The sequence below is a fragment of the Anomalospiza imberbis genome, unplaced genomic scaffold, assembly GCF_031753505.1.
Source record: "Anomalospiza imberbis isolate Cuckoo-Finch-1a 21T00152 unplaced genomic scaffold, ASM3175350v1 scaffold_61, whole genome shotgun sequence".
Classification (NCBI taxonomy): domain Eukaryota; kingdom Metazoa; phylum Chordata; class Aves; order Passeriformes; family Viduidae; genus Anomalospiza; species Anomalospiza imberbis.
In genome coordinates, this window is record NW_027100224.1 from 96,652 (window position 1) to 114,414 (window position 17,763).

Here is a 17,763-nt window from a genome sequence, read left to right on the forward strand (position 1 = left end):
CTCGGCGCTGTCCCCGGTGCTGAAGCGGCGGCGGCTGCGCCGGGCTGTCCCCGACCTTCATCACCCTCCTCTTCCTCTCCGTCCCTCCTCCTCCTCCTCCTCCTCCATCCCCCCCTCATCCTTCCTGCTCTTTCTCCTCCGCTCCTTCCTCCTCCTCCTCTTCCTCCTCCATTGCCTCTTTCTTCCTTCTCTCCATCCCTCCCCATCCTTCCTCCTCCTCCTCCTCCTCCTCCCGTGGGCGGGGCCTTGGGGGTCTCGGGGGGCTTCGGGCCCTGGAGGGGGGGGGCGGTTCTTTTTTGGGGGGGGGGGGTGGCCGGGCTGATCCACCTCATTTTGGGGGGAGGGGGGGGGGCGTGGACGGAACCATCTCGGGAGGGGGGTGGGGGGGCGGATTTTGGGGGGCCCCGCCCCGCGCCCGCCCAAGGACGTTTAAAGGACCGACGGGGCCGCCGCTCGCAGCGCTCGGTGCCGCCGCCGCGACCCCCGGAGCCCCCTCCCCCGGCCTCCCCCCGGGCCCCCCGAGCCCTCGGGGCCGTGCGGGGCCCCCCCCGCCCCCCACCGGCGACACGATGGTGACGGTAGGAACGGGGTGGGGAGGGGGATTGCGGGGATCCCCCAAACCTTGCATCCCCCCCCAACCGGGCATCCTCCCCCCCCCCCCAGCCCGAATTCCCACCCCCGTCCTCTTGGTGTCCCCCCGTCGCCGTGAGCGTGTGACACGCTCGGCTGGGGACACGGCGTCACACGCGGGTGGCACCTGCAGGGACACGCGTGTGCAAGGGAGGGGCGGGGACCCCTCCCCAAACCGCGGCCGCTTAGGGCGGGGGGCTGGGGGAGGGGGGGGGGTGGGGGCACACGCGACACGTGTGTCGCTGTCCCCCGCGTGTCGCCGTCCCCACGCCCCCCGGGGCCGTGGCTGGTGGCCCCGGGTGTCCCCATCACCCGGTGACAAAGGGCCATTGTCACCCACCCCGCGCTATTGGGGAGGGGGGGGGAAGGGGCGGGGGCGCTGCCGCACAATGGGGGGATTGTCCCCCCATGGCCCCACCCGGGTGTCACTGTCCCCCGTCCGATGTCCCCGCCTCCCGCCGTCCCTGTCCCCCCACTGTCCCCTCCCCATCCTCACGAGCTCGCTGTCCCTGTCCCCGCACCGCTCTCCCGCTGTCCCCATGTCCCTGCTGTCCCTGCCCCACCGCTGCCCCCATGGTCCTGTTGTCTCTGTCCCCTCACCGTCACCATGTCTGCACCGTCCCTGTCCCCTCCCTGCCCCCCGTCCCCGCAGTGACCCCCTGTGACACCCCCTGTGACACCCCCTGTCCCCCCAGCAGATCCTGAGCACGGTGGAGGCCCAGGCTCCCAGCACCGCGGGGCCATCGGGCTGCGGCCCTGTCCCCGTCCCCGTCCCGGTGGTGGCCGTGCCAGGCCCGGGGGTGGCGGCAGCGCTGCCCAACGGGGCCCCCCCGGGTCCCCCCACCGTGGCCGACGACAGCAAAACCAACCTGATCGTCAACTACCTGCCGCAGTCCATGAGCCAGGAGGAGCTGCGGAGCCTCTTCGGCAGCCTCGGGGACATCGAGTCCTGCAAGCTCGTCCGGGACAAGGTCACCGGTACAGGCAGGGGACACGGCCCGGGGGGGGCACAGGGTACGGGGACACGGGGAGGGGAGGCGGGACACAGGGACACGGGCAGTGGGACAAGGGACACGGGGACACGGGGAAATGGGACGTGGTGATGTGGGAAGGGAGAGGGGACACGGGGACTTGTGGGGACAGGGACAGACCAGGGAGAGCATGGGAGCAGGGACAATTTGGTGTCCCCCCCAGTGCCCCGTGACCCCGGTGTCCCTGTCCCCACAAGTCTGACCGTGAGACCCACATCCCTGGGGACACACGGGACGGGGACACACAGGGACAGCGAGGCTGGCAGGACAGACATGGATCTGGGGAGAGGGGTGGGAGCAGAGTAGGGACAGGGACAGGTCTGGGAGCACAGGGGACAGGGCCACCCCCGGTGACGGTGACACGGTTCCCCAGGGCAAAGCCTGGGCTACGGCTTCGTCAACTACGTGGAGGCCGGCGACGCCGACAGGGCCATCGGGGCCCTCAACGGCCTCAAGCTGCAGACCAAGACCATCAAGGTGCCCTGGGGACATGGCGGGGGGCACCAGGGAGGCTTTTGGGGTGGGGAAAGCACCTGGGGGGCACCTGGGAACCCTTCGGGGTTCTGGGGGCACATGTGGGATCCTTCAGGGGGAATCCTTTGTGCAGAGGGGGCACCTGAGAGCCCTTTGAGGGGGGTGGAAGGCCTGGGCGGGCGATGCCGCTGTCCCCTGGGGGTCCCGAGGGCTCACCTGCCCCCCCAGGTGTCCTACGCCCGGCCCAGCTCCGCCTCCATCCGCGATGCCAACCTGTACGTGAGCGGCCTGCCCAAGGCCATGGGGCAGAAGGAGATGGAGCAGCTCTTCTCCCAGTACGGCCGCATCATCACCTCCCGCATCCTCGTGGACCAGGTCACAGGTGAGCCCAGCTGTGCCCAGGTGTGCTCAGCCCCGCTTGGGAAGGTGGGGCAACCCTGGGGTGGGGGGGTCCTGAGAGTCCTGGGGATCCTGGGGGAGGGTTGGACACTCCAGGGAGGGTGGGACATCCCCGGGATGGGGTGTCCTGGGGATCCTGGGGGAGGGTGGGACACTCCAGGGAGGGTGGGACACTCCTGGGGGGTGGGACATCCCTGGGAATGGGAGTCCTGGGGGATTTTGGGGGTTCTGGAGAGGAGGGGCTCCCCTTGGGGCGTTACCCAGCGATGCCTTTCGGGTCTGTGGGTGGGCGAGGCGGGAAGGGGGTTTTGGGAGGGGCTGCCCCTGATCCAACCCCCCCCCACCCCGTGTCACCTGCGCAGGTGTGTCCCGGGGGGTGGGCTTCATCCGCTTCGACAAGCGCGTGGAGGCCGAGGAGGCCGTGCGGGGGCTGCACGGGCAGAAGCCCCTCGGGGCCGCTGAGCCCATCACGGTCAAGTTCGCCAACACCCCCGGGCAGAAATCGGGGGGGGCCCTGCTGAGCCTCTGCCCCGGCGCCCGGCGCTACGGGGCCCTGCACCCCCCACCGCAGCGCTTCCGGTGAGGGGCTGGGAATGGGGGGCACAGCCCCAGGAATGGGGGTCCTGGGGGGGCTGGGAATGGGGGGGACAGCCCCCGGGAATGGGGGTCCTGGGGGGGCTGGGAATGGGGGGGACATCCCCAGGAATGAGGGTGACATCCCGAGAATGGGGGCCCTGGGGGGCTGGGGGGGTGAGATATCTTCAGGAATGGGGGTCCTGGGGGGGTGGGACATCCCGGGAATGGGGCTCCTGGGGGGCCAGAGGGGTGGGAAATCTGTGGGAACAGAAACCCCAAGGATGGATCCTGGCAATGCTCAGAGTGGGGGGCTCTGGGGGGGTGGGACCCCCCTGGCACCAGGGCCACCCCTCGTTGTCCCCCGCTAACAGCACCTCGTCCCCTCCAGGCTCGACAACTTGCTGAACGTGGCGTACGGGGTGAAGAGGTAACACCCCCCCCCCACTCCCTAAACCCCCCCAAATCCCCCCAAACCTGCCCTGCCCAACCCCCTCCCCACAGCCTGGGGACCCTCCCCGGGGCAGGAGGGGACCCCGGGACCCCCCCGCTGACCCCAGGCCAGCCCGCTGTCGCTGCTGCCCAGGTTCTCGCCGTTGGCCATCGAGGCGGTGCCGGCGCTGGCCGGGGTGGGCCTGGGGACCCCCGGGCCGGGCTGGTGCATCTTCGTGTACAACCTGGCTCCCGAGGCGGACGAGAGCGTCCTGTGGCAGCTCTTCGGCCCCTTCGGCGCCGTCACCAACGTCAAGGTCATCCGCGACTTCGCCACCAACAAGTGCAAAGGCTTCGGCTTCGTCACCATGACCAACTACGAGGAGGCGGCCATGGCCATCGCCAGCCTCAACGGCTACCGCCTGGGCGACCGCGTGCTCCAGGTGTCCTTCAAGACCACCAAGCAGCACAAGGCCTGAGCTGTGTCCCCGCTGGCGGCCGCCCAGAGGCTGCGGGGGTCTCCCGTCGCCGCCGTCGGGGCGTGGGGGACCCCCAGTGAGCGCCGTGGAGAAACTCAGCTGGAGGTCTTGGGGACCCCCTCTGGAGACCACGGAGAAAGCCAGCTGGAGACCTCGGGGACCTTCAGGGGCCCCCATGAGCACCATGGAGAAACTCAGCTGGAGACCTCGGGGACCCCCATGAGCACCAAACGCAGCCTGGAGACCTCGGGGTCCCCGCCATGAGCACCATGGAGACCATGGAGAAACCCAACCGGAGACCTCGGGGACCTTCAGGGACCTTCGTGGACCCCCCATGAGCACCATGGAGACCACGGAGAAACCCTCATGAAGACCCGGAGACCTCAGGGTCCCCCCATGGGCACCACGGAGACCATGGAGAAACCCAACCGGAGACCTCGGGGACCTTCAGGGACCTTCAGGGACCCCCCTCCCCACCATGAGCACCAAACACATCCTGGGGAACCTCAGGGTCCCCCCCCCCATGAGCACCGTGGAGACCATGGAGAAACCCAACTTCATGTCCCGGGCACCCCCTCCATGGACACCAAGGACATCCTGGGTCTCCAGGATGGAGAAACGCACCTGGAGACCTCGGAGACCATGGGGACACCCCATGAGCACCACAGACACCATGGAGACCCCGGAGACCCCCTCCATGGCCACTGAGGACACCGTGGGGACACCTGACGCACAGCCCGGACACCTGGACGCCCTCGCCTGTCCCCGATGGGCATCCTGAGGACTCCTCCAGGTGCTCCAGGGCACTGGGAGGGGCCCTGGAAAGCCTGGAGACCCCCCCCCCCCAGGACACTGTGGACACACCTGGGACCCCCCCCGGGTACCCCAAACCCCACCACTCTGGCAGTGGCCGGACCACCTGGAGCGGTGCCCCCCCCCCTCACCTGATCCAGGTGTGTCCAGGTGGGGGCTGTGCCCCCCCTTCCCTCCACTCCAGGACTCCAGCGGTGACGGGAGGGGGGGGGGCGTCTTCTCGCTCTCTCTCCTTCTTTCCATGTTTTTCCTTAATTTTCTGGGGGAGGGGGAGGAATTTTTGGGGAGAAAGAACAAAAATAAGGATTAATCACGTGTTTAATTAGACCTGTTACCCGTTATCAGGTAAGGAGGAGCGTGACTGACGCAGGGAGCGGCGACTCCTCGGGAGCCGCCGACCCAAATCCATCTATTTTTATAGCAGAATATTAAAAATATCCCCCAGAATCCCCAAAATCGCCGTTCCAGAGGGGGTGAGAACCTGTTTTGTGCTCCCCGAGTTCCTTGGAAGCAGCTCGTGAACCCCAGGAGTGATCAAGGCAAGTTTTGGGGGGGGTCAGTGGCACTAAAATTCCAGGGATTCCTCTGGCACCCCCAAACCTGGGAGGGAGGGGATGTGTCTTGTCACACTTCCCCCCACTCCCTTCCCAAATTCTCCAAAATGGGCAGTTTTTGCCCCAGATTACTCCACTCGCTGGAGTTTGGCCACTTGGAGCCTCCTGTCCAAAAAAAAGGGCGGAACCCCACCTCACCTGAGTTCCCCCATACTCCTTATCATCGTTATTATTCTTAATTATTCTTAATTATTCTTAATTATTCTTAATTATTCTTCTTATTAATTATTATTGATGTTGTTATTATTATTATTATTGCGATTCTTATTTATTTTCCCTTCGCCGTCGGGATAATTTCTCACTTTTCAGTGGTTTGTTTCCCATTTATTTCCTATTCTTCCCTGTTTTTTTTCCCTGATTCTGGTACTCCCCGGGACCCTCTTTTTTCCCCCCAGACCCCTCCCCCAAAACCCATCCCGGCTCCTGGTTTTTTTGTGTCGTGCCTGTGTGAAGCTTCTCGTAGTTTTAATTATTATTAATATAAATATTTAGGAGCGACCCCCTGTGTCCAGATCCGCCATCACCCCCCCCCCCCCAACACACACCCCTCCAAACTCTGACCCCCACCCCCTCTCCCAGGGATCCAGCCCTGGAATTTGGGGAGGGGGCCAGGGGACCCCCAATTCAGTAGCAATAAGGGGTCCCCACCTCAGCCCCAGCCCATTTTTGGGGGGCCCAACGCGGGGACAAAAGGTGCCCAGGGACCCCCTGGTGGCACTGCGGGACCCCTCGGAGGGGACCGGGACGCCCCCGGCCCCCAACCCCTGGACTCGACTCTTTGTATTTTTCATGGGAAAAAAAAAAAAATAATAATAATAAAAAAAAAACAATAAAAAAATTTAAAAGGCAGAATCTGAACATGTTTTTGGCAGGGAGGGCGCACCCGTCCTGGACTGGATGGCGGAGGCACAGCCAGCCATTTCCCCTCACGCTTCCCGGCCTTTCCCCTCACGTTTCCCACTCTTTTCCCCTCACATTTTCCTCTGTTTTCCCCTCACATTTCCTACCCTTTTCCCCTCACATTTCCTGCCCCTTTCCCCTCACATTTTCCTCTGTTTTCCCCTCACATTTTCCTCTCTTTTCCCCTCACATTTCCCACTCTTTTCCCCTCACATTTTCCTCTGTTATCCCCTCACATTTCCCACTCTTTTCCCCTCACATTTTCCTCTGTTTTCCCCTCACGTTTCCCACTCTTTTCCCCTCACATTTTCCTCTCTTTTCCCCTCACATTTTCCTGTCTTTTCCCCTCATATTTCCCACTCTTTTCCCCTCACGTTCTCCTGTTTTCCCCTCACATTTCCCACTCTTTTCCCCTCACATTTTCCTCTGTTTTCCCCCTCACATTTCCCTCACTTTTTCCCTCACATTTTCCTCTCTTTTCCCCCTCACGCTTCCCTCTCTTTTCCCCTCACGTTTCCCACCCTTTTCCCCTCACGTTTCCCACCCTTTTCCCCTCACATTTTCCCACCTTTTCCCTCACATTTTCCTCTCTATTCCCCTCACATTTTCCTCTCTTTTCCCCCTCACATTTTCCTCTCTTTTCCCCTCACCTTTCCCACCCTTTCCCCTCACATTTCCCTCACTTTTTCCCTCACATTTTCCTCTCTTTTCCCCTCACGTTTCCCGCCCTTTTCCCGCCTTTTCCCCTCACATTTCCCGCCTTTTCCCCTCACATTTCCCACCTTTTCCCCTCACATTTCCCACCTTTTCCCCCTCACATTTCCCTCTCTTTTCCCCTCACATTTCCCACTCTTTTCCCCTCACATTTCCCACTCTTTTCCCCTCACATTTCCCTCTCTTTTCCCCTCACATTTTCCTTTGTTTTCCCCTCACAATTTCCTGTTTTTTCCCTCACATTTCCCTCTCTTTCCCCCTCACATTTCCCGCCCTTTTCCCATCACACAAACAACGGGGGGGGGGGGGGGGGGGGGAAAGCGCTTTTTCCTCTCCATTTCAGCATCTTTTCTCCTCAGAAGCTCCGTTTTCCCTGAGGCCACTGGAGGGGCTGGGGACGGACTGTGAGTGCTGCGGAGGGACCGGGATGTGCCGGCGGGGCTCCGCCATGCGCTGTGGGGGCGGTTTTGGGATTGCTAGGCGAGGTTTAGAGGTGCTGCGAGGGTTTTGAGGGTGTCCATTGCGTTCTAGGGGATGCTGCCCCGGGTTTGAGGGCTCTAAAGGGGGAGGCTGAAGGGCGATTAAAGACTTTCGGGGCGTGCTGGGCAGAGCCGCGCACACCGCGGCCCCGCTCCGCTGCCGCCACGCTGCCGTAAAGCACCGCCGCCGCCTCGGCGAGCTCGCCGCACTGCCGTAAAGTTGCCGTGAACTGCCGCAGCCGCTCCGAGCACGCCACACCGCCGTAAAGCGCCGCAGCGGCCCCGTCGCGTTCGCCACGCTGCCGTAAAGCGGCGCCGCCGCGCTGGCCGCGCTGCCGTAAAGCGGCGGGGCGGAGGGACCCCCGGGGACCGGGGGGGGTACGGAGAGATTTGGGGGGGCTGGGAGGGGATTTGGGGGTCCTAGGGTAGGATTTGAGGGGGGCACGAAGAGGGCTGGCCACCCCAGGACTCCCCCGCCCGCTGCAGCTGCGGTGCTGGAGGTCCCGGTTTGAGGAAATTTGATTTTTTTTTTTAATTTTTTTTTTTTGGAGGAATTTTGATTTTCCCGTGATTTCTGGGCTCCCCCTCGCCGAGGAACCCCCGCTTCCCGTTAGCTTCGGGTTCAAATAACAAGGGAAAGCCCCTGCGGCGCGTTTGGAACGCGTTGGAAATGAGGGCAGCCCCCGCTTCCATCCCCTGGAGCGTTGGATTGGGGAGGAATCCCCGTTTCCCCTCATTTTCCAGGCTTTAAATCGAGCGATTCCTCTCGCGGGCGTTTTAGGAGGGCCTTCGATGGGGAAAAGCCCCAAAAAAAAGGTGATTCTTGAGGGAAAGGCAGAAAGGGGCGAAGGCAAGCATTGCGGGGGGTGGAACTGGGGGGAACCGGCAAATTCCCGGGATCTGGGGCGTTCGAGCCGAGGTGGAAACCTCGGGGTTTGGTTATTTCAGGGCGTTCGGCCGAGGGGGCAGAACCCCTGTGTCCATCGTGGAGGGACAGGGGGACAGAGAGGGGACAGGGGGACAGAAGGACGGGGGGACAGAGAGGGGACAGAGGACAGAGGGACAGAGAGGGGACAGAGGGACAGAGAGGGGACAGGGGGACAGAGAGGGGACAGAAGGACGGGGGGACAGAGGGACAGAGGGACGGGGGACACGGGGACAGAGGACAGAGAGGGGACAGGGGGACAGAGAGGGGACAGGGGGACAGAGAGGGGACAGAAGGACGGGGGGACAGAGCGACAGAGGGACGGGGGACACGGGGACAGAGAGGGGACAGGGGGACAGAAGGACGGGGGGACAGAGAGGGGACAGAGGGACAGAGAGGGGACAGAGGGACAGAGAGGGGACAGAGGGACGGGGGACACGGGGACAGAGGACAGAGGGACAGAGAGGGGACAGGGGGACAGAGGGACACGAGGACATGGGGACAGAAGGACAGGGGGACAGGGGGGAGAGGGTGACAGAGGGACACGGGGACAGAGGGGCAGCAGGACAGGAGGACAGAGAGGGGACAGGGGGACACGGGGACAGCAGGACAAGGGGACAAGGGGACACGGGGACAGGGGGACAGAGAGGGGACACGGGGACAGCAGGACAGAGGGGCAGAAGGACAGGGGGACAGCAGGACAGGGTGACAGAGGGACAGAGAGGTGACACGGGGACAGACGGACAGCAGGACAGGAGGACAGACGGACGCGCGCGGATAGCCCGGGCAGGGCGCAGCCCCGGGGACACCGGGAGCTCCCGGTCCCGGGGGGGGGGACACCGGGGACACGCGGGGCCGCGGCCGGTGCGGGGTGGGAGGAGCCGCCCCCGCCGCGTTTCCGCCGCTGTCACCGGGGCCGCTCCCGCCGGGGACAAAGGCGGGAGGATGCCGGGGAGCGCCGCGGCACCGGGAGGCGGCCAGGTACGGGAACGGCACCGGGAACGGTGGGAGCGGCACGGGCGGGCACGGGAGAGCCGCGCGGGGCCGGGGCCGGTGCGGGGTGGGTGGAGCCGCCCCCGCCGCGTTTCCGCCGCTGTCACCGGGGCCGCTCCCGCCGGCACCGGGGCCGCTCCCGCCGGAGACAAAGGCGGGAGGATGCCGGGGAGAGCCGCGGCACCGGGAGGCGGCCAGGTACGGGCACGGGAACGGGAACGGGAACGGGCGGTCCCTTCCTCGGTCCCTGCCGCGGCCAGAACCCTCCCGGGTCCCGGTGCTGCCCCGGTTCCGTGAGACGGCTGGGACCGGAACCGCGGGGGTGCCCGGAATGCGGAATTCGGGTCTGGGGCGTTCCGGGCCCGGGAGCTGCGGGTCCGGCGGTGCCGGGGGTGCTGTCGGTACCGCGGGGAGGATGCCGGTGCCGGTGCCGCGGGAAGCGGTGGCGATGCCCGTGGCCGACGGTCCCACGGGATGCGATGCCGCGGTTTCCTTGGCAACCCGTACCGGGAGGAGCCGTGGGGGGCCCCGGGGTGGGAGCAGGGCTACCGGGGGTTACCAGGGATTACCGGGTGCACCGAGGATTACCGGGGAATACCGGAGGGTACCGGGAGTTACCGGGGATTACCAGAGGGTACCGGGAGTTACCGGGGTCTACCGGGGCTACCAGAAGGTACCGGGGGTACCGGGGTCTACCGGGGCTACCGGAGGGTACCGGGAGTTACCGGGGATTACCAGAGGGTACCGGGGATTACCGGGGGTCTCACCCTCCTCTCTCCCCGCAGGTCCCGCCGCCCCCCGGGACATCCCGGGGTCCCCCCGCGCGGCCCCGGTGCCCCGAGCCCCGGCACCCCACATGAGCAGGAACCGGAGCGGCGTGGCCGGGCCCGAGCCGCAGGTGAGGGGCACCGGGGGGAGGGCGGGGGGCTCCTGCGGCCGTGCCGTGCCAGGGCGGTGCCATCCCGTGCCGTGCCATCCCGAGCCGTGTCGTGCCAAGCGGTGTCAATCCGTGCGGTTTGATGCCGTGCCCTGTGCCCTGCCGGGTGATGCCGTGCCGTGCCGTGCCAGGGCAGTGCCATCCCGAGCCGTGCCATCCCGAGCCGTGCCATGCCGTGCCAGGGCGGTGCCATCCCGAGCCGTGCCGTGCCGTGCCATGGCGGTGCCATCCCGAGCCGTGCCGTGCCAGGGCAGTGCCATCCCGAGCCGTGCCATCCTGAGCCCGAGCCGTGCCGTGCCAGGGCGGTGCCATCCCGAGCCGTGCCATCCCGAGCCGTGCCGTGCCAAGCGGTGCCAATCCGTGCGGTTTGATGCCGTGCCCTGTGCCCCGCCGGGTGATGCCGTGCCGTGCCGTGCTACACTCCGCTGTGCCACTCGCTTGCCAAGCTGTGCCGTGCCGTGCCATTCCGTGCCGTGCCCTGTGCCCCGCCGGGCGATGCTGTGCCGTGCCTGGCCATTCCGTGCCCCCCCGCCCCTCTGACGTGCCCCGTGCCCCCCCGCAGCCCCCCCCGGCCATGCCGGGTGCCGACCCCCGCCGCGGGCGCCGCCGCCTCTCGGGCACGCTCCAGGTGCCCCCCTGGAAGCCCCCGGAGCCCCCCGACCCCCCGCGCCCCTCCTCGCTGCCCCTGCGGGCCCCGCCGGCCACCCCGGCCCGCTCCCCCAGGTACGGGGGACACGGGGGGACACCGGGGGACACCCGGGGGCTGCCAGCACCGGGGGGGCGCCGGTGCCGACCCAGGGGGGGTTTTGGGGAGCTCCGGCCATGCTGGGAGGGGTCCCTTGGCATGGGGAGGGGTGGGGATGGGGACGTGGGGACAGTGCCAGGACGTGGCCTGGGCTGGGGACGGTGACCCCCGAGTGTCCCCAGAGCCTCTGGGGAGGGGGAGACCCCAGGGGGACACTGCGGTGTCATGGAAACGCGGGGACACCCCCAAACCTGGGGGTCTGTGTAGGGGGGACCCCCACCCTGGACCCTTGAGCCGGCCCTTGGGGGTCCCTGCAGCGCCGAGCAGGGGGGGGGGGGGGCCGCCCCAAATCAGCCATGGGGTCCGTGCTGGGCTGGGTCTGGGGGTTCCCTACGCCCCCCAAGCCCAGTTTGGGCACTGGGGGGGCACGAGGGGGGTCTCCTCGGCTGGGAGGGGGAATCCCTAAATGGGGGGCGGGGGGGCGCCACCGTAGGTCGGGGATACCCCGAGAAGGGGGATCCCCATAAAGGGGATTGGGGGGTGTCCCCGCCGTGGGGAGGGGGCAGGGACATCCCCCCGTGGGGATGGGCGGGGGGAATCCCCCCGTGAGGGGGAGAATCGGCGGCGAGGTGGAAGATCCGGGATCCCCGTTCTGGGAATACCGGGGGAGGGATCCCCGCTTAACGGGGGGGGCCGCGCCGCCGTGACTCTGCGTGGGGGGGTCCACGGGGTCCCGGGGCGGAGCCGTCCCGGGAGCGGGGGAGGTCCCGGGGCGGGGGGAGGCGCCGAGCCGGGCGCGGAGGCGGCACCGGCAGCGGCACCGGCGGTGGCGCCGGAGGCACCGGGAGGTTCTTTCCCGGGTCTTTCCAACCGGTTGCACGGGGCCATGCGGAGCCCGGGACCGGGAGGAGCCGCTGCCGGTACCGCGGATCGCTAAGGAGGAACCCCGGAACCGGCACCGGGAGGAGCTCTGGCACCGGGGGGGGGGGGGCTCCGGGACCCGCTCCGGTACCGTCACCGTTACTGGCAGCGGCTCCGGCACCGCGGTCCCGGTCCCGGCAGCATTCCGGGTGCCCGGCTCCCCCCGGTGCCGGCGATGATGGAGCCGGTGCCGGGCTCCAGGAAGAGCCTGTCGCTGTCGCTGCCGGTGCCCCGGGAGGGCCCGGGGCCCCTGCGCCCCCCACAGCACCTCTGGCGCCAGCCCCGCACCCCGATCCGCATCCGCCACCGCGGCTTCTCCGACACCGACCGGCACCGGCCCCGGCCCATGGAGCGGGCGGATGCCGTGGACACCGGGGACCGGCCCGGGCTGCGCAGCGCCCGCATGTCCTGGCCCTCCTCCCTCCATGGCACCCCTGGCACCGGCAAGCGGTAGGTGACGGCGGCGAGACCCCCGGGACCCCCCAGCGCCATCCCGATACCGGTACCGGCGGTGGGAGCTCACCCAGCGCCATCCCGGTACCGGTACCGGCGGTGGGAGCTCCCCCAGCGCCATCCCGGTACCGGCGGTGGGAGCTCACCCAGCACCATCCCGGTACCGGGTACCGGCGGTGGGAGCTCCCCCAGCGCCATCCCGGTACCGGTACCGGCGGTGGGAGCTCCCCCAGCGCCATCCCGGTACCGGTACCGGCGGTGGGAGCTCCCCCAGCGCCATCCCGGTACCGGTACCGGCGGTGGGAGCTCCCCCAGCGCCATCCCGGTACCGGTACCGGCGGTGGGAGCTCCCCCAGCGCCATCCCGGTACCGGTACCGGCGGTGGGAGCTCCCCCAGCGCCATCCCGGTACCGGTACCGGGGGTGGGGCCTCCCCTGCAGCCCCTCAGCGTCCTTTTGGGACCGAGATTGGAGGCAGGGCCCTTGCCCCGGTATCCTCCCGGTACTGGGAGCCCCAGTCCTCATCCCAGTGCGGTACTGGGAGACCCCCAGTATCCTCCCAATACCGGAGAGGCACCCGGGGGTACCCGGGGACCCCCCAGGACCTGACCCGCCCCCCATCCCCGCCACCTCCGTCTCGGGGTGTCCCCTTGGCGCTGCCGCCTCCTCCCGGGGTGACCCCGCTCCTGACGCCGCCGTGGGACTCCCGGCATCCCGGGACTGGGACCGGGCGCTGCGGGAATCCCGGAGACCGGGGGGAGCTGCAGCCCCCCGGGCTCCATCTGGCCCCAGCGCCGGCTCCTCCCGCTCCCGGCTGGGAAGTTTTTTTTCGGGAAAACAACTTGGGAAGGCGCCGCCATGTGCCGGTGCCGTGTGCTCCGCGTCCTTCCGCCGGCTCCGGCCTCATTAGGGGCGTTAATTTATGCACAGGAGGCTCGGCAGATGGTCGGGATTCGGAGAGCGGTAGGGGGGGGGTAATTTCCTTCCTCCTCCTCCTCTTCCCCCCTTCCCCATGGATGCCGAGCAGCTGGAGAGGGCGATGGGGAGCAGCAGGGCCGGAACCCCCCCGGTGAAAGCCCCTAAACCCCTCCAAACGCAGGGGCAGGGGTGCGGGACCCCCATCCCCCGCTGCCCTGCGACCCCCGCCCCGTTAACCCGGCCAGGAGGAGCCAACCCCGCCCGGGCTGCCGGATTTTCCCTTCCCGGACCGATTAGTGAAACGAGGCCGAAGGCAGGTGAGATCCCGAGGTGGGATCTCGCCGGAGCGGCAGCCGTGCCAGGATCTAGCCAGGATCCAGCTGCCACCGGCTCCTGGCGGCTTTTCCCGGCTCCCGGAGCCTGTTCCCGGCCCCTGAAGGCTTTTCTCGGCTCCCGGAGGCTTTTCCTGGTTCCCGGAGGCTTGTCCCGGCTCCCGGAGGCTGTTCCTGGCCCCCGGAGGCTTTTCCCAGCTCCCGGAGGCTCTTCCCGGCTCCTGGAGGCTGTTCCTGGCCCCCGGAGGCTCTTCCCAGCTCCCGGAGGCTCTTCCCGGCTCCTGGAGGCTGTTCCTGCCCCCCGGAGGCTTTTCCCGGCTCCCGGCGGCTGCTCCCGGGCTCCTGTAGCCCCCGGGAATTCCTGCTGCTCCCCTCCTTCCCTCCCTTCCCGGTGGGGTGTCCGTGACTCCCGCGGCCGCCGGCCCCGCGGTGATGGCGGCGCCGCAGCCCCTCCGGCATTTCTGGAGTGCCGGGATCCGCTCCGAGGGGGATGAGTCACCTGTGGCCATCAGAAATGATTCACGGCTGTCTCCGGCTGCCGGAGCACATCCCGGTGGGCTGGGGAGGAAATCCCGGCTCCCAGGAATAGCAGGGACGCCCCCGGGGCTGGCACCCGCCGGGCTGGAGGGGGGAAGGCTGGGTGGGATTTTGGGGTGGGATGGCGCCGGGAGGGGGTCCCGTTGGGAAACATCCCGGTCCCTGTCGCCTTCCCGGTGTCCTGCTCCTCCTCCTCTCCATCTCAATCGCATCCCGTCCCTCTCTCCATCCTTACTTCATCCCTCCTCCTCCCCAATCCCCCATTCCTGCCTTCATCCCTTCCTCGTCCTCATCTTCCTCCATCCCATCTTCCCACTCCCATCTTCCTCCTCCTCCTCCCTGTCCCTGTCCCATCCCGGGACACCCCGGATCCACCGGGAACGATCCGCAGGATCCCCTCCCCCCCGTTCCCCAGTTCTGGGGGGGCTGCACCGGGGGGACGCCCCCGGTCTCCCCGTGCGGACCCCAGACCCCATCCCAAACCGGGGCCGACCCTTGGCATGCCGCCAGGTGTCACCTGGGTGTCACCCGGGTGTCCCCGGGGTCCCCGGCCGCCCCCCCCCCCCCACCCCCATCCCGAGGCGGGGGAATCGGTCCCGCGGAAATTCCAAAAAAGCCGTTTTTCCTCTTTCCTCCCGGAGCCGGTTGCTAAATTTGCCGGCGGTGAGTCACCCCCACCCCCACGCAGCCCCCCCGGCTCCCCCCGGCACCCCGGGGGTGGGGGCTGCACCCCCAGGCGGGAGGGGGACCCCGCAATGGGGCCGGGGACCCCCCCAGGGCCGGGGATCCCCCCCAGGTTTGGGGGACCCCCCAGGACCGGGGCTCCTCCGTGGGACCGGAGATCTCCCCGAGCCCCCGGGACTGCCCTGCCCCCCCTCCGGCCCCCTCCCCGGTGTTGGGGGGCTCTCGGAGGAAGCGGGGCCCCCCCGCCGCTGGGGGGGGTCGGGACCACCCCCTTGTCCCCCTCCCCGCCCCCACGGGGGGGAATTTGGGGGTGTCACGGGTGTCCTGATGGTGGGGCTCTGGTTTTTGGGGGTCTCCTGGGGTTCTCGGCACTGGGGGGGGGTCTGGGAGGGGCTACAGGACTGAGCTCGGGGGGGCTGCAGGACTGAACTGGGGGGTCTGGGGGGGCTGTAGGATTGAACTGGGGGGGTCTGGGGGGGCTGCAGGACAGAACTGGGGGGGCTGCAGGATTGAGCTCAGGGGTCTGGGGGGCTGTAGGATTGAACTGGGGGGGTCTGGAGGGGCTGCAGGACAGAACTGGGGGGGCTGCAGGATTGAGCTCAGGGGTCTGGGGGGCTGTAGAATTGAACTGGGGGGGTCTGGAGGGGCTGCAGGATTGAACTGGGGGGGCTGCAGCAGAGAACTGGGGGGTCTGGGGGGCTGTAGAATTGAACTGGGGGGGGCTGCAGGATTGAACTCGGGGGGTCTGGGGGGGCTGCAAGACTGAACTGGGGAGGGGGTCTTGGGTGGGTGGGGCTGCTGGGGTGGACCCAGTTTGGGACCCGACGCCTCCCGGTTTTCCCCCCGCAGCTCGGAGGTGGAGAATGGCCCGTGGGGGGGGCAGAGCCCCCCCGAGGCGCAGGCCAGCCCGGGCCGGGGGCTCCTGGCCGGGGCCCCCCCGGCGCAGCGCCGCGAGTCCTTCCTGTACCGCTCCGACAGCGACTTCGACACCTCCCCCAAGAGCATCTCCCGCAACTCCTCCGTGGCCAGCGACGCGTGAGTCCCGCCACCCCCCGCGCCCCCGCCACCCCCACAGCCCCCCGAGATCTGCCCGGGCCCAGCGACCCCCCCCCAGCGCCCCCGGGGTCCCCCCCAAAAGCCCCTCCCGCAGCTCCTCCGTGGCCAGCGAGGCACGGACCCCACCCCCACCCCAGGGACGCCCCCGGCACCCCGAGATCTCTCTTGGCACCCACCCCCCCCCCCCCCCCCAGCACCCCAGAACCCTTCTGGCATCTGCCCGGACCCCTGAGATCCCCCCCCAATATCGCCCCATCACCTGGAGACCCCCCCAAGTATCCCCCCCCCATCCCTCCAGCCCTTCTCCCCATATCCCCTTGGGGACCCCCAAAATTCCCCCGAGGTGACCCAAAATTCCCCCAAAAACCCGGATATCTCCTCAGAGCCCCCCCAGGACCCCCCTGTGGCTCTGTGATCCCCCCATTAATTGAGGGGGGGTCCCAGGGCCTCTGCCTGACCCCCGCCCCCCCCAATTTCTCTTCCAGCCATGCCGAGGATTTGATCGTCACCCCCTTTGCTCAGGTAGGGTGGGGGGCCCTGGGGGGGTCCCAGGGGGTCTCAGGGGATCCCGGGGGGGGGGGGGTCTCAGGGGGTCTGTCCCCCCCACGATGTCCCCCTGACCCCCCTGCACCCCCCAGGTCCTGGCCAGTCTCCGCAGTGTCCGCAGCAACTTCTCCATCCTGACCAAAGTCACCACCCCCCCGGGCAGCACGTGCGTGACCTTTGACCTTTGACCTTGACCCACCCTCCCCCCTTTTCCAAAATTGGGGGTCCCGGCCAGCCCTGACCCCCCTGCCCCCCATTCCCCCAGGCGGTCGCCCCTCGGCTCGCAGCCCCCCCCCTGCAAGGCCACGCTCTCAGGTGAGGGGGGGGGGTCGGGGGGCTGGGGGGGGGGGTTTGGGGAGGGTCCCAACGGTGCTACTGGGGAAACTGAGGCACGGCCGGGCAGCCCCATCCCCCCTCTCCTACACCCCCCCCCCCCCCCCCCCAAGCCCTGGAATCCTGCAGGGCCCCACAATTCCCCCACATCCCCCCCCCCCCCCCCGGGGGTCCTCCCCATTCCTGGGGGTCTCCTCTGTCCCTGTGCCCAGAGGACACGTCCCAGCAAGTGCTGTCCCTGTCCCTGTCCCCTGTCCCTGTCCCCTTGTCCCTGTCCCTGTCCCTGTCCCCTCACTGTCCCCAGAGGACATGGCTCAGCCAGCACTATCCCCTTGTCCCCTTGTCCCTGTCCCTGTCCGGGTCCCCAGTGGTGCTGTCCCTGTCCCTGTCCCTGTCCCTGTCCCTGTCCCTGTCCCCTCACTGTCCCCAGAGAACATGGCCCAGCAGCCCTGTTCCTGTCCCCTCTCCCTGTTCCTGTCCCCTCTCCCTGTCCCTGTCCCGGGTCCCAGCAGCCCTGTCCTTGTCCCTGTCCCTGTCCGGGTCCCAGCGGTGCTGTCCCCTGTCCCTGTCCCCTCACTGTCCCCAGAGGACATGGCCCAGCAGACCTGTTCCTGTCCCCTGTCCCTGTTCCTGTCCCCTCTCCCTGTTCCCTGTCCCGGGTCCCAGCAGCCCTGTCCTTTTCCCTGTCCCTGTCCCTGTCCGGGTCCCAGTGGTGCTGTCCCTGTACCTGTTCCTGTCCCCTGTCCCTGTCCCTGTCCCTGTCCGGGTCCCAGCGGTGCTGTCCCTGTCCCTGTCCCCTCACTGTCCCCAGAGGACACGGCCCAGCAGCTGGCGCGGGACACGCTG

At 67.9% G+C, this 17,763-nt stretch overlaps 2 protein-coding genes and 1 long non-coding RNA gene across 6 annotated transcripts; 2 read left to right on the forward strand and 1 right to left on the reverse strand.

Moving 5' to 3' along the window:
• Positions 1-413: 413 nt before the first annotated feature.
• ELAVL3 (ELAV like RNA binding protein 3) lies at positions 414-4,054 on the forward strand. 4 transcript variants are annotated; one of them, XM_068178850.1, is made up of 7 exons: positions 414-578; positions 1,326-1,608; positions 2,035-2,138; positions 2,364-2,517; positions 2,897-3,113; positions 3,499-3,537; positions 3,673-4,054. In XM_068178850.1, exons 1-7 carry the CDS (start codon positions 570-572, stop codon positions 4,016-4,018), a joined length of 1,152 nt encoding a protein of 383 aa, XP_068034951.1. In that variant the 5' UTR covers positions 414-569; the 3' UTR covers positions 4,019-4,054. The 4 variants fall into 4 exon arrangements, with proteins under 4 accessions (XP_068034951.1, XP_068034953.1, XP_068034952.1 ...); XM_068178852.1 differs by having other exon boundaries at positions 3,694-4,054; XM_068178851.1 differs by having other exon boundaries at positions 1,329-1,608.
• LOC137467362 (uncharacterized) lies at positions 3,879-4,724 on the reverse strand. Its single transcript, XR_010995500.1, has 3 exons — positions 4,401-4,724; positions 4,171-4,263; positions 3,879-4,014 (listed from the first exon to the last, which is right to left on the reverse strand). It is a non-coding gene; the product is annotated as an uncharacterized lncRNA (long non-coding RNA).
• Positions 4,725-11,977: 7,253 nt separating this feature from the next.
• Positions 11,978-12,519, forward strand: LOC137467360 (3',5'-cyclic-AMP phosphodiesterase 4A-like). The gene has a single exon (XM_068178862.1). It carries the CDS (start codon positions 12,235-12,237, stop codon positions 12,511-12,513), a length of 279 nt encoding a protein of 92 aa, XP_068034963.1. The 5' UTR covers positions 11,978-12,234; the 3' UTR covers positions 12,514-12,519.
• Positions 12,520-17,763: the final 5,244 nt, after the last annotated feature.